At 30.9% G+C, this 15403-nt stretch overlaps 1 protein-coding gene across 6 annotated transcripts in view; it reads left to right on the top strand.

The window, feature by feature from the left end:
• Positions 1–15403, top strand: part of LOC108550401 (echinoderm microtubule-associated protein-like 2) — a 122476-nt gene that overhangs the window by 68585 nt on the left and 38488 nt on the right. For 4 of the 6 annotated variants that reach the window (XM_017904142.1, XM_017904143.1, XM_017904140.1 and 1 more), the window contains exons 3-6: positions 152–382; positions 9473–9635; positions 11391–11504; positions 13175–13303. In XM_017904142.1, the coding sequence (XP_017759631.1) occupies positions 152–382; positions 9473–9635; positions 11391–11504; positions 13175–13303 (637 nt within the window). The remainder of the gene's footprint in view (positions 1–151; positions 383–9472; positions 9636–11390; positions 11505–13174; positions 13304–15403) is intronic. The other 2 variants (XM_017904146.1, XM_017904145.1) reach the window with 2 other exon arrangements.

Raw genomic sequence — 15403 nt, 5'->3', positions numbered from 1 at the left:
ATCCTCGAGGAAGGGAATAGCGTTCCGTGAATTTCGTAGATTCACAGAATGTCCCTGCCGTGTTTACAGCTGGAAAGAATTCCATAAAGTTGCCAAAGCGATAGGCAGGCATCCCGTGTTTCGTCCGATGAACGAGAATTCCCTTTTACAGACGAGATGCTGGAGTGCGAGACCGGATCCCTGTTAGGCCGAGTCGCGGACCTCGAGAGGCAATCCTTGGCGCAGAGGGACGAGATAGTTTGTCTTCGCGCTACTCTCGCGGATGCGCTCAGGCGAATTGCCCAGCTGGAAGGACGCGAGAAACGGGAGGACGAGAGAAACGAGAGGAGGAACGAGAGGATGGTGTCCTCGCCCTTAAGGAACGGACACGTATCGCTTAGAAGTGAGTACACACGTGGAGGATGAACATCCTTATGCGAATTCTTCCTTGCTTTTTTCCACGAATAATTTTGCATGCTGAGTTCTGCCCGAGGCAGGATTCGTGTCATACGTGGGAACACTCTCGATGGTCGACTGTTAACACTGCAACTACCGGTATGTAACGCGTGTCTAAATACAGTGTACACGGGTGAGGCTAATTAGCTTCTCGCGCTACGAATTAATTGTGAAAAATTCGGCGTTGAAGACGTATAAAAGGTACAGAATGTATAAAAATTATGTCACGATCGCCATAGCAGGATTCTACGTCTCTAGATCGGTGGAGATTTGCGAGAGAGAGGAGATTTCCGCAAAATTAACCTTCGCTATATTTTTAAGACTGACTAGGTAATTTTTTTTAATGATTTCGTTGTTTTATACTCATCGAGATGGACAACGTTGTTTAAGGAAGCATAGATCGATGATCGATCTTTGGATTGGTGGAGATTTGCGAAAGAGATTTCCGCAAAATTGACCTTCGCTATATTTTTAAGACTGACTAGGTAATTTTTTTAATGATTTCATTGTTTTATACTCATCGAGATGGACAACGTTGTTTAACACTAGGTTTACGGACGCTATCTGTATATCTATTTCTATATATTTGACAGCTGTCAAATTGACAGTTAAAGAAAACCACGCGTCTTTTTTTTAAGGATTAGTTCAATTTAAAAACAATTACAATATTGACAGTCTTAATATAAGTTAACTAAATCTGTTACCATCGTATAATTGGAGCAACCTGTCCGTCAAATTGACGGGTTTCGTAAATCTAGTGTTAAGGAAGCATAGATCGAAAATCGATCTCTGGATCGGTAGAGATTTGCGAAAGAGAGAAGATTTCCGCAAAATTGACCTTCACTATATTTTTAAGACCGACTAGGTAATTTTTTTTAACGATTTCGTTGTTTTATATTCATCAAGATGGACAACGTTGTTTAAGGAACCATAATTCGAAAATCGATTGTTCTCTCAGTGAATAATGTACAGCTTCATTTAAATACTTTTTCTCCATTTGAAACTTCAGTATAATTATGTATATATATTGTTCTCTCAGTGAATAATGTACAGCTTCATTTAAATACTTCTTCTCCATTTGAAACTTCAGTAAAATTATGTTTTTTTCAGTATAATTATGTATATATTTCTGAAGGTAAATTATTGTACAATTTTTCGACGAAAGGTTCGACAAAGCAGATTTTTTTATGTCAAATGTAAAGATATGACAGTCATTCGACGAATAGAAAACGAAATAATTATACAGAAAAGAATAGTTAGGATCAATTTTGTGACAAGAATTTTTCGTAAATCTTCACCAGTCCAGAGGTGTAAAATCGTGCTATAATTTTCGTTGTGATATAATTTTTATGCATCCTTTACATCTGCAATGGAACATCGATCATTTATTCTTACTTTCGTTGATTTCAAGGCCACTTTTGTATTTTTAAATAATGTTTTTTGAATGATTTTAATATTTACGAAGTAATATGAAATAATATAATTTTTAGAAAGTGTTCTGTCAGATGTATTCCTTGTTCTTTTAGTAACCTTCCTAAGTAGCCAAGACCATAAGTCCAGTCATCACTTCGAGCATGTCCTGTAACATAAGTCTCTTTGTTTTTCGCTGATGTCCATTATCGAACAACCTTGTATCAGAGATTCTTCAAATCATTTGGATGCTCTGTGTTTCACTAGAAATAGAAAATTATGGCATACCAAGTAAGAAAATGAAGCCTTGAAATTCTTCAGAACCCCCCATTTATAAATAAAAAAGAATTATAATTTGCATGTTTCAGTTTTCCTTCTCGTCCATGTTATACAATTTTGTACGTAAAATTTTTTGATACTCGATATGAAAGAGATAAAGCAGATGTACAAGGTGATCAAAATTATTAGCCCACCATGTATAATTAGGTATATCTCTATCTAAATAAAACTCAGTGTTAAATATGCTAGAAGAAACTGCATGTTTCCAATAATTTCAGAAATAAAAATCCAGAATCAGCCATTTTGACTGGTTTCGCACTTCCTGTGTTGAATTTCGACGAGATAATAATAGTATTGAGAAAAATTTCACCACACATACCTAATCTTGTAACCTTTTTGTGACGTGTGTATATTATCAAGTGTAATAAATATATAATTGTTAAATAACAATCTCACAATTATAAATGAAAGAAAACTTCGTATCTAGAATGAGACTACATTCTTATTTATGGTGCCACGTTGATTTCAAGGAAGCACTGAGGTGCCTCATTAGCTAATGTTGTTAAATTCTTTCAAAGAGGAAGATTAAGTTTCTTAATCATCAAAGACTAGATTGCTGATCAATCTAATCAGCCTCATTCCCACAGTGCTTTGCGCTGTCAAATGACTTTCCAGTCTGTGACTGCTAGTAAGAAGCAAAAATAAAAATTATTTTTCTTTTCCTTCTTCGACAACGAATTTTATATTGAGTCAGTAAATGGGTCATTAAGAACGAAAGTGTCTTATCTTCTTTTGAACGTATTTCTTCATTCCCTAGTGGCTAGATTTGGTGGCACAGATAATTTTATATTGAGTCAGTAAATGGGTCATTAAGAACGAAAGTGTCTTATCTTCTTTTGAACGTGTTTCTTCATTCCCTAGTAGCTAGATTTGAGTTTTGTTTGCCAGTGTTTGTTTGGTAATTAGCGTGTCTTCCAAGGTCATGTCTGGTTTGAGTTTATGCTTCCGTCTCTGTGTATAAAATCTTCTACACTCGTATAACAGATGACCTTCATTTCGTTATTGTTAAAGTTACATCACGACAATTTCGCTTTCTATGTACTCGCGAATTATTTTGCAGTGGTCACTTTTACGTCTGGTCATTTTATCTTTCCTCTGTTGGGCAACGTCAAATAGATTTCGTTGTGATATGCCGGAGACAAAAATGCTTAGGTTGGTACGAGTGAAGGGGAAAATATTCCTTTGTCTTAGAAGCGACGAAATGACCGTTCGATGAATGAGAACGTGTCTGCAATAATAAATATTCGATGATCCCGAATGACCTTCTCTGGTGCCATTTTGAAATTGTTTCAATAACAACTATCACGTGGTAAAACCGATGCAAGAAATTTCATTAAGAGATCCAATTCCATTGGATTACCTTGAAATCTCACGTTTAGTAATATAGGTTAGGTTTATGTAGTCTTGAAGCAATGAGAACTTCTCTTCCTTTCATTCTGTTCCTAAAATAAAAGAAAAAGGAAAGAAAAAGGGAAAAAGTTATACAGTAGAAAGTATTCGAACGTTATATTTCAAAAGAATTCTCCAACTCGACTCTGATTTTAATGAAAGATTGCGTGCAAATAAAGTATAACGAGTTACGCATGCAATAATTTTTTCGTTGGCTGAAAATGACTATGAGATGGTAAAATCATCGACTGAAGTTTCAACAATATTTTTTATTATTAAAAGGGACCTCACGCGAAGAAATTTTTACTACAGAGTGACAGGGCACCAAGAGTTAAATATTTTTTAATCGAAGAATTTTTCTTTGTCTTGCATTGTTATATAGTTACATTAAAAAGAAAAAAGAAAGAAAAAGAAAAACAGGAATCGTACTTGTAACTTTGAGTAACGATTTCACACACCTGAAGTAATATCTGCAAATAAAAAAATTAGACCATGTGTAATTCGTTATGCTTTACGCGCACACATACTTCGATTAAATTCAGAATTTTCGAGTTATAGAAAATCTATATTAGAAGATTATAGTAAATCTAGATTATAGTAAATAGTTTCTTAAAATTTGTATATCATTCGAATACTTTCACGAGCCACTGTACGTTTGCAGTAATAGGTTAGGTTCGTATTGGTGAAGTAATATCTGCAAATAAAAAAAAATTGTACCATGTGTAATTGGTTATGCTTTACACACATGCATACTTTGATTGAAATCAGAATTTTAAAATTATAGTACTCTCTTAAAATTTGTATAGTATTCTAATATTTAGCGAGCTTGTGTACGTTTGCAGTAATAGGTTAGGTTCGTATAGTTTTAAAGAAGATCGGAGCTTCTCTTCTCCTCGCTCCTCGATTCTACTATTCAATGTCGTATCAACCGGATTGTCAGAGGTAAAAAGTAAAGTAGAAAGGTAAAGAAGGAAATAAAAGAAAGGCTTAAAGTTTCCTGTGTAATTCGATATACCTTAAATACCGTGGCAATGCTCGTATCGATTTCATGTCCTCTAAATTGTCCTTCAAACTGGATTCTACATCGAACTATTATCTTAAAAGACGTGTTTCCTGCAATGCAGGATACGTGTTCCACTGTTAATGCAGTCTACACAACCGGCGCGTAGAGTCTTCTTAAATAACGAGACGTTGAGGTTAGAAAGTCAAAGTTTTATTCGATTCGTAACAAGTGAAATTAAACTGGTACGCGTTTGTAGCTTGTTATTGTGCTTCCACGTAATTTTATTCAATAATTGCTATCTCCAGCCATAATGGAGATTAAAATCCTCGAGTACAGCGCTGCTTTCTTCAGTGAAAGGATTTATAGGCGATAAAACTGGAGTAATAAATACTCGGAGGCTGCGTGCACGTGAATATTGATCGAACATTAATCAACGCAAAATTAATATCTAATAAGGAAATTACGGAGAATGCCAAAGAAAGTTTCAGTCGTAAAGGCTGATTTAATGCGTTATGAGGAATCGAAGTGGGTAAACGCTGGAACGTGTCGATCACTGTGAAACTAAGTAGTGACGACTGGTGATTAAGATAACGATCATACGTATCGAACGAAATTATTCAACGCGATTTACAACGTGATTAGATGCACCGATTAGAGTAAAACGAAATGTGTAATTTTAGATGTTGGTTAACGTTAATTGACATTGCACGTGTTGAAGGAACATTTTATTTCAGAAACACAGGAAATTATGAGAGTTACAGTCTGATATTTATGAAATACGTAATTTATTTCTTACCTACTGTTTGTTGCGATTGATATAAGGAAATTCGAATTTCTTCTGGAATAGTTAGAAATTTAAGAGTACTCTTGCGAGCATAATTTAATCAGAAATTTAAAAATAAATTTGACAATTTGCACGATTAAAAATTTATTTTTCATTTGAGAATTTACTTTACATTTTTTTTAATTTATTTCGTTTTTAAAGTTTCGAATTGATGATAATCTCTAAAAAAAAATTTAGATCAATAAATTATCAAGTATTATGAGATAATGTCCATTGAAATTATATAACAGATTTAACTAAACCAAAATATTCTTTCACACGAACTATATTGAAAAAATTGAAATGATTCCAAAAACGATTTTTTAAAGAATTTAATAATTATTCATTTATTTTACTCACATGCACGTATCAAAATTTGTATTACAAAATCTTTTAATAAAATTAATCAGGTTCGTCGTATTAATCAAATTGATAAAGTCAATAAAATTAGGAAAACTAATGGACTAATAGAATGAAAAATTGCAGAAAATTAATTATTTATATCATGCAAGTATATACGAATGCTCCATGTTAAACGAGCACGATTTACGATTCGCATTATATCGAAACCGCATTTTGAATGCATTATTCAGGGTTTAATCGTAATTCTCAAAGAATTTGAAAATCATTTTCTCTACATATAATTCCTCGCCATCCATAATCTTAGTACTCGAAAGGAGCTTTGTGAGTTCTGAAAGAGATAATAATGGTCTAAAAAGTAAATACAAAGGATATGAGAATTTCTTGTTTCACGGAATTATTACCTATGGAACTCTTTATTAATTATTTCAATATAAGCGCATAGGAAATTGAAACTCCACAAATTCATTGGTAATTCTTCATTTTGTTTTTCTCAGGTCCAATGAAACTTCCTTCGATTTATCTTTCGTTCGTTAGTAAATGGTATTTCTTCGTGACCTGTTTACAAAGCAAACCGAGGCGTGGCAAATCGTGCATGGCTGAAGACGTCAATCAATTCGAATAATTAGTGTTTGACGTTTTATTACTTTCGCATGCAACGGGGTGCAGTTGGTCAATTACCGATTTACGATACGATTGAACGAAAGTGGTAGAAATATTAAAGGTGAACTCTTGTTGCTCATGAGAATGCTATTCGTTACTAGATAAACTGGGATAAAATAAACCTCATAAATCGTCGGTAGAGATAATTCTTTCTCGGATATTTTTATCAGAGATTTTAAGATGTTTTATATATAAGGAAACTTTTACATTTATAACATAGATAGATACACGTATAAATTTGTATACATTTATATTCTCTAACATAGTTACTGTTCTCAAAAACTAATCATATATTCTAATAAAATTTTATCGATATATTAAAAAATTTATGAAGAATAAAAATACATAAGTACATGTATCACTTATGATATGCAGAATATATCATTTGAAATTTATTATCGATACGTTTGGTAATGCATATGTGTGTATAATTGAGCTGTTCACTGCACAAATCGATTAACTCCACTTTTTGAAAAATCTTAAATTTAAGTGTCAAAACACTTGGTATAGTCATAACTTTTTATATTTATAATAACTTTCCCTGATAATTAAGATTAACACCATTAAACGACAAAAATTTCTTGGCCACTGAATAATAAATAATTTATTTCAGAGGTTACTTTGATTAACTCCGTACTCTAATGTAAATCGTTGCAATAATGCAACTCAAATGCACTAGCAAGCCAGGAATGATAACGGTGAATTTTTTAGTGCCATCTTATCAGAATTTAAGTAAAATTTAGTAAAATTTAAATTTATTACTTTTTCACTTGCCAAATAAATTAACTCTTCCAGTGACATAAAAATGGTAACATTACTAACGATTGCCTTTTGGCTATTTTTTCTTATAAATTTTATATACCGTTAGATGAAAGTTGCATTTGTATTTATGCATTCCACGATATTTATTTCGATTTAAATTATAAAGGGAATTTTAAAAAACTATATACATTATTTCATTGCATTTCTCCACTTTTTGTTTTACGGAGTTAATCAATTTGTGCAGTGAACGGCTCAATTATAAATTGATGTATAAGATTAAATATACAAGTATGCATATATGTATGTAAATCAGAAAATTAATCAATTGTTCAACGAATACTTTTTTCGATTCCGTATTGAATTATTTTCCAAGGATTCGCAATAAATAATTTTCTTTTAATTTCAATATATGTCGACCCAAATATTGAATAAATTTATGGAATATAAATAAAAATTTCAAAATTGAAAAGTGAAAATGGCTAATTAATATCATTAAGATATTCATTTTTTATATTAATTATTAGTCTTATGAAAAATCAGTACGTATTTTGAAGCTATTAGATTACTTAAGGCTTGGAATTTGATCAGCATAATTCAATTCTTACATGAACCAACACTTTCGAGTCTTGACTGCCCTCATACGTGTCAACCTCACCTTTATTATAGTCTCAATTCAATTAGTTCAAGTACTCTAGACATACTTCGCGTACATAACACTCGTTCACATACCTTTTGAAACTAAAAGTCTTCTGAATATGTTATTCTAAACATTTCTGCTGCACATTTTTTGCAGTACAAGCAAGTATATACATAACGTTGAATATTTAGAACGCAGGTTATCTAAAATTCAAATTTAAAATGGCAAAACTCTGTTTACTAGATTGGATTCATCTGGGTTTAAATTTAGGTTAGGTTTTAATTAGATATAGGTTAGGTATAGGTTAAGCTCGAGTAGGTATAGGTTAACTTTAATTTAAGTTCAATTCAATACGCAAATATAGAGCAAATTTTCCAATAATATATGGCAATATATCAATATTAATTAAAAAATTTATTTAAAAAAAGAAGGGACATAATAGAATAATGATTTACAGTACTATAATTAGAATTACTATACCGAAATTATAAGCTTTTTTCTTAATATTATATTATGTCGTGTTAATTTATTTAATATTAATTAAAAAATTCGTCTTTTATTCTAAAGTTTTTTCGCTGTATATTTTTATTTTTAATAAAATAATGAGCCTTTGAAAAATATTAAGGATCCCCAATATGTAATATAAATTATAAATGAATAACGAATTAACTACAAAAATAAGTCGTTATTGATATAGATTTAAGTAACAATCACAAAAATAAACTCAGAAACGAAAGAAATTCAAGGCCATCGATGAAACCCATTTCATCAGACCTAGACGTTCCAGATCGATCTTCGCGAATTTCGGTGAACAGCGATTACCATGTCGAAGTGAACTACAGAAGAGAAAGGAATGATATAAATTTTCGAGACACGAAGGATCGTATTGCAGCAGGGAATTTCAAAGTTTCGAGGCAATCGTTACGAAAGCCGTCGAGGCACGTCGCGAATCGCAGATACGAGGAAGCCTCACGGGGCTGAGCCCATTTGAAACAAAGTTCATCGGGTGTACCTGTTAGCACGCGACTGCTTAGGGTCACGTTCCGTTTCCTTCGCGTTTCATCGAGCAATTGGTGCACTTGGGGCTGAATTCCGGGCTACTGGTTCCTCTATGAAACCACTGAGCATAGGAATTCACACATTTTTGGGGGGTTAAATTATTCTCACGGCTAAAAATGGTCGAAAAATTTCGCGAATTACCTTTGGAAATTTAAACACTTATTTAAAAATTCGTATCTTGTTTGTCGGAATTATTTCTTAATTTTTTCATTTGCCATTCTTAGACGTGGTGTCATTTATAAATTTGCTTTCCTGAAAAATTTAATCGATTGAAAAGTATAGCATAAGGATTTTCATATCGAATTATTAACACGAAAATGTCTGTAACGAAATAAATTATGCATAAAGTATATGCTAAAATATTATAAAATTAATATTCGAATGAAATTACTTGATACTTATAATTTACTATTTATTATTTGTAATTTATGTGTGATGTTAATTTATGGAACGTGATTTAAAGTTAATGCAATTAAAATAAAAGGAATTAATGATTCGTTAATTAATTATAGTTGTTTATAAATTTATGTAAATATTTTATTTCTTCAAAATGAAATGGTATTATTACACTGTTAATATTCTATTTCGACAGCTAATCAAAATTCAGTGCCCCAGAAAGACATACGTTTACGTCAAACTGGTACTTCTTGCCTGAGGAATTCATCTTCCTCAGGATCTTCACAAGATGTGAGAGATTCAATCTCCAGTCCACGAAGACCAGTCAGTTACACGCATTCGTCACAACTTCCTCAAAGGTATTATCTTCTACTTTTTCATATTTGAATTTGCATATTTATATTTTAAGCTTATATACAAATTTATGAATTAAGTATATTAAATAAATAAACTTATTAAATTTATTTTACATATACATATATCTATATATATATATATTTGATTTTAGTTTATATATTTATGTAAACCCCATTACAATATTTTCATTTATTTTATTTTTATTTTTCAAGATTAATATATTTATATTAATCAAGTTTTATACATACGAATAGAAAAAGAACGATTAAAAATTTTATATATACATATATCTATATATATATTTGATTTTAGTTTATAAATTTATGTAAACTTCAGTACAATATTTTCATTTATTTCTTTTCATTTTTTAAGATTAATATTTTTATACATTCAAGTTTTATACTTACAAATAGAAAAAGAGCGATTAAAAATTTATTAAAGTCGAAGTAAATTTTTGAAATTTTTAAATTCGCGGTGATCAAATATTATATTAGAAGATATAATATACTTATTTCTCTATCTTTTATATTTTTAATGTTAAGTAATTTAACCATTTGTTTTTCGCAACGAGAGAAAGGTGAGAAATTACTGTCATTGAATTTAATGACAGAAATAATGGAGAAAGAATTAGTATTCTCACATTTACTGCAGTAATAATCAGTATACTAACGCTTCCTCGGGAACCTTGAGACATGTTATTTTACTAGAGTTGCAACTATCTTCATTAAGGTTTATGAACACGGCGATGCAATAACGTAGATGTGCAATAAAGCATATTTTAGTATCAGAGTGCCCTCACATTGCAAATGAAGATAGTTAGAATGTCAATAAAATGTCAGAATCATTTCTCAATAGAATATTCAAGATATAAGTTCATTATAATAAACGTCATATCAGCTTATTTACTTAACAGCTTATTTACTTGTGTCTAAAATAATATTTTAACAACTGTTGCATCTAATTATTTTAATACATTATTTATTCGTACTAATGCAAGAAAGGAAATATATAGGAAGATGAAGTATCGGTATATAAAGAATTACACGATAAAATTTTGAAACTTAATAATAACTTGTAGAATAATGAAATAGTACGTAACACGGTATAATATCAAAATTTAAAAAAAGGAGTCAAATGAAAATTCTTTTATCTCAAAAATAAAGAAAAATATTAGTGATATCTGCAGCGCTAATTTTAAATTAATACTAAACTAAATTATAATTATTTCAAATTTCAAATATATAGATTTCTTGTAATCCAAGACTAAAATAATTTACACTCGTTAATAATTTAATTCTATAATTTTTTCGAACCCTTACTATATCACTATAAATGCTAGAATTTATAGATAAAACTTAGGATTCAGCAATTTTCGGCTACTTTTATAATAACACGTACACTTGCACTAAAAAATTTGGATTTACTTGGGATCTTTCATTCGATAAAAAGCCATACCTCTACAAGTGACATGATGAACACAAATAAAAATAACAAGAAAATAATAATCATAATTAATAAACACAGAATCTTATCTTACTTTCTAAGTAAGAAATTTGTATATACCCTAAGTTTTGAAGCTATGAAAATATCATTAGTAAACTCTTGATAATTGCTCATGGTCAAAGATGTTAATGCAACCTTGAATAAACGAAAAAATTGAAAACACGAGGAAAACCGTTGTTTGCATTTTAATGTACTCTAACTTAAATCTGTTAATCTGTCTGTAATAGATGAAGCAAATTGAATTTAACTTTCAGAAGGTCAGTTCATTACCAATCAACGGGTTCGTTACACTCGGACAGTCCCAGTAGTAGTAGTGTTTCCCCGGTGCCATCGCCAAGTCCTAGAGCCACGCCACTGCCAGTAGCCAGGTACATGTCTTCAAGTTAAATTAATGCACTTTCTATTCGATGTTCCTTCATATTTTTTCTTTCTTTATTTTTAATCTGACTAATGTTACCGGTAGCTTTGTTTATCTTCGACATAGAAAGTGAGTAATTCGTAGTTTAATAAATCATGGTGATATTTTAAAGATGTTGAGTAAGGCAACGTACATGCATATATGTTGTTCTTCTAACGAAGATTAATTGTTAAGGATATTACGAATCCGAGTATTTCTTATTGTTATATCTGCATGTTCATAAATCGAGTAGAGATTTATCGATATGTCTGCTTAGAATTCAGCATTTGCTTACACTCGACTTTTTGTAAGTGAATTTCTAATCGTTTGATTATGGTGAAGTTGAAGAATCGTGGTTTTTAGTAGTTAGTTGTAGAAAATTGAAGACGACGTGTTTGTACAATTTTTGATATCCTGCATCGTGTTATTTTATGAAGTAATTTTACGAGGCATGAGTGTTTTAAATGACAGGTAGTAGAAGAAACTTGTTTAATATTTAATATTATTTTTATTAATACAGACTAAATTTATATTTAATTCACAAACTCTCTAAACAGCTATTTGTAATTAAATACTGCCCTTTCCTTGCCTGATGAAAAGTACTAGACTCGTTAAATACTATTTATTTATACAATACGTATGTTTATTCATATTGTTAAAATTGTTAAGATTTCATTACTTAGATGAACTATAAATTTTGATATTACTAATTATAACGAATTAATTAATTTTATAAGATACATTACTCTTATTGTTGTTATTAACATTAATATTATTTATTGGAAGTTTTTCATCACATGTTTTTAACAAATATTTAACAAAATATGCATGATAAATTGCAAATGTTTAATGAAGCACTATTTATTGTTTTATTTAAGAAAATGAGGTTCAATGTTAACTATATTAAAAGCAATTTAATATTATAATTTTATTTTTTTATTTTATTTTATTTTATTATTAATATAGAAACTATAATTTTTATTTTTATGCTGCAATACATTCAGTGAAAAAATATAAATTAGCACAAACATTTAAAGATAATATATAAGTAAGTAACAATTTAACAATCAATAAATATTTTCAATTTACATTAATCTAATCAGATATAAAATGTCTATTCCAAATAACTCTTTATTCTGTAATAAATTAAAATTTTTACACGTAGTTATTAAATTAAATTATTACTGCAGTAAAAATCTCGTAAAGAAAATGTATTTTATAAAAATATGAACATTAAATTTCCTCGTTAAAATCAAATAAATTGAATATTTTTAATTAATCTTAGATATTTCATATATATATACGAGCCAATTATAAACGATATATTTCTTATTTATTACCAATAACTACTACTATAACATGATACCTAAAACTACACCGACATCAATAAATAAATCATCAACGAAACGAATCATCCCTATCCCCACGAAATTGCACAACACCCTCGTCACCGTGGAACCAGCGAAATTAAACCATCAACCCCATTCGAGCAAATAACCAACGAGGTTGTCACAGAGCAAAACGCTCGTTTTGAAGAATTTCATTTAACTCTGTAAATCGAATCCCGTTGACGAAGTGACAGGTCATCCGCAATGCAGGTAACGAGCTTTCTCGTCACAGAGTAATCCTGTTATTCGATAGATCACCAACAGCAAGATCAAACGGGCCACCCCAAAGCAGCTTAAGAAGGGCGAAACGGTGGTCGTCGACAGGGGACTTTACGCATTCCCCGCAAAATCAGGGAAGCAATTCGCAACTTGTCAGTAGCAGGTAAGCAGAGAAAAAACGATGTTATTAACGAGCGAGTGCACATTTGCCTGCTTTCGTGATCTCCCTCTTATTTACACGCCGGCTCGAGTTCCAACCCTCTCTCTGAGCGCAGCTTTTCGCTTCTTTGAACGTTTTATGTTACGGTGACGTGCTCTTTTTCTCCGTTTTTCCTCCTTCTTCCCCGATGAATGAAAGTGACGGCTAAAACGGGAATAGAAACGCCTCTAAAACGCGTTTTTGCGTTAAGTTCGCGGAATTATCCGAGTGCAATGTTCTCTTCGAACGATTTAACAGTCATGCTGAGCGATTATCGGAGCCCCGAGGAAACGTTTGTTTCTCGTTTTCGGTACAATCAGGCTATTAAGCGTTTAATGCTCGCTTTTGTATGCTCGTCGTGTGTGTTTCGGACACGTACACGCGTTTGTTTGTAAGTATCAGAGCAGCTGATTAGCCAGATTAGATTTTTTCGGAGTAGATGCTAATGGTTTGTAGAAATTATTTATAAAAGTTGGAAGAAAATAACGAACCTGTGATTGAGGCGTCAAGAGAGAAAGTTGGTAGGTGGAAATGTCCCTAATTTGGAGAAACTGGTACCCGTGAAGTTGAATTTTAATAGGAAAGTCTGTTTGTTGAATATTCGGAAAATTTGCTATATACGTTTACCGATAAAAGTTAAGCAACAAAATAATGATTCGCGAATTTTTGTGTATTCGTTATCTTTCAGCATATGTAGATTAGAATTAAGAATAGGCTTTGGATAAGATATTTGAAGAAATATTTATGTGTAATATTTTAATACTCGAAGCTTCTTTCCCACCGCATATTTTTTCACGTAAGATGAAAATAACAATTTAAAACAATCGCTAAAAATCGCTGAAAGTCTTTCATTACATAGATTTCAAAGTGAAAATATTTAGAAGAAATCAAATATCCATACATTAAATATATTTACAAAATAGTAATTCTCATTAAATTGATTTCAAAACTGAATATATTTAGAGAAAATCGGATACCACTATATTAGATATATCTACGAACTAATAAATTGAATTTAAATTCATTTTATTCTTATTTTTCTTAATTACTCTCCAACAGTCTTCAAACAAGATTTATTCCTTTCAAACTTCTGATATATTCACCGTTTTACTTCTACAAACCTAATATATATTAGAAAACAACTCTCCAAAAACGATAAATTTTACCAAGAAAAATTCTCATTAAATTGATTTCAAAACTGAATATATTTAGAGAAAATCGGATACCACTATATTAGATATATCTACGAACTAATAAATTGAATTTAAATTCATTTTATTCTTATTTTTCTTAATTACTCTCCAACAGTCTTCAAACAAGATTTATTCATTTCAAACTTCTGATATATTCACCGTTTTACTTCTACAAACCTAATATATATTAAAAAACAACTCTTCAAAAGCGATAAATTTTACCAAGAAAAATTCTCATTAAATAGATTTCAAAACTGAAAATATTTAGAGAAAATCAGATACCACTATATTAGATATATCTACGAACTAATAAATTGAATTTAAATTCATTTTATTTTTATTCTTCTTAATTACTCTCCAACAAAATTATTCCTTTCAAACTTCTGATATATTCCCAGTTTTACTTCCATAAACCTAATACATATTACAAAATAACCGTTCAATTTTCACTTTTAAAAAATACTTTACAGTTGAAAACCAGAATATATCATAAAACAACCCTTCTAAAACGATCAATTTTCCGAATAAAAGTTCTCACTAGATAGCATTAAAAGCGAGAAACACTTGAAAGTTGAAAACCAGATGATTTTACTTCCTCGCAAAATCGCTTTCAACTATCCCAGACAACTATTCCTACCACCTCTAACTTCACAGATCCAAACTCAAAGGTAAGTGTCACCTGCCGCTCGTTGTACCAAGCAGAGCAACGGACTATCGATTATGTCTCGCGACGTGAATAAACTTCACAGCTCATTAATCATCAAAAGCGTGTAACTGTCTCCCGGTCGCTTTCCATTCGCCCGAGCTTCCCTTTGGTAGCTACTGAATCGAGAGAACGCCACCGGAAGCGCATAATTCGCGGGGAGGACGT

This window comes from Eufriesea mexicana, unplaced genomic scaffold (genome assembly GCF_001483705.2).
Source record: "Eufriesea mexicana isolate 0111107269 unplaced genomic scaffold, ASM148370v2 scaffold2716, whole genome shotgun sequence".
Lineage (NCBI taxonomy): Eukaryota > Metazoa > Arthropoda > Insecta > Hymenoptera > Apidae > Eufriesea > Eufriesea mexicana.
Note: the sequence above shows the minus strand (reverse complement) of the source record. Positions and strands in the feature narration are given on the sequence as shown.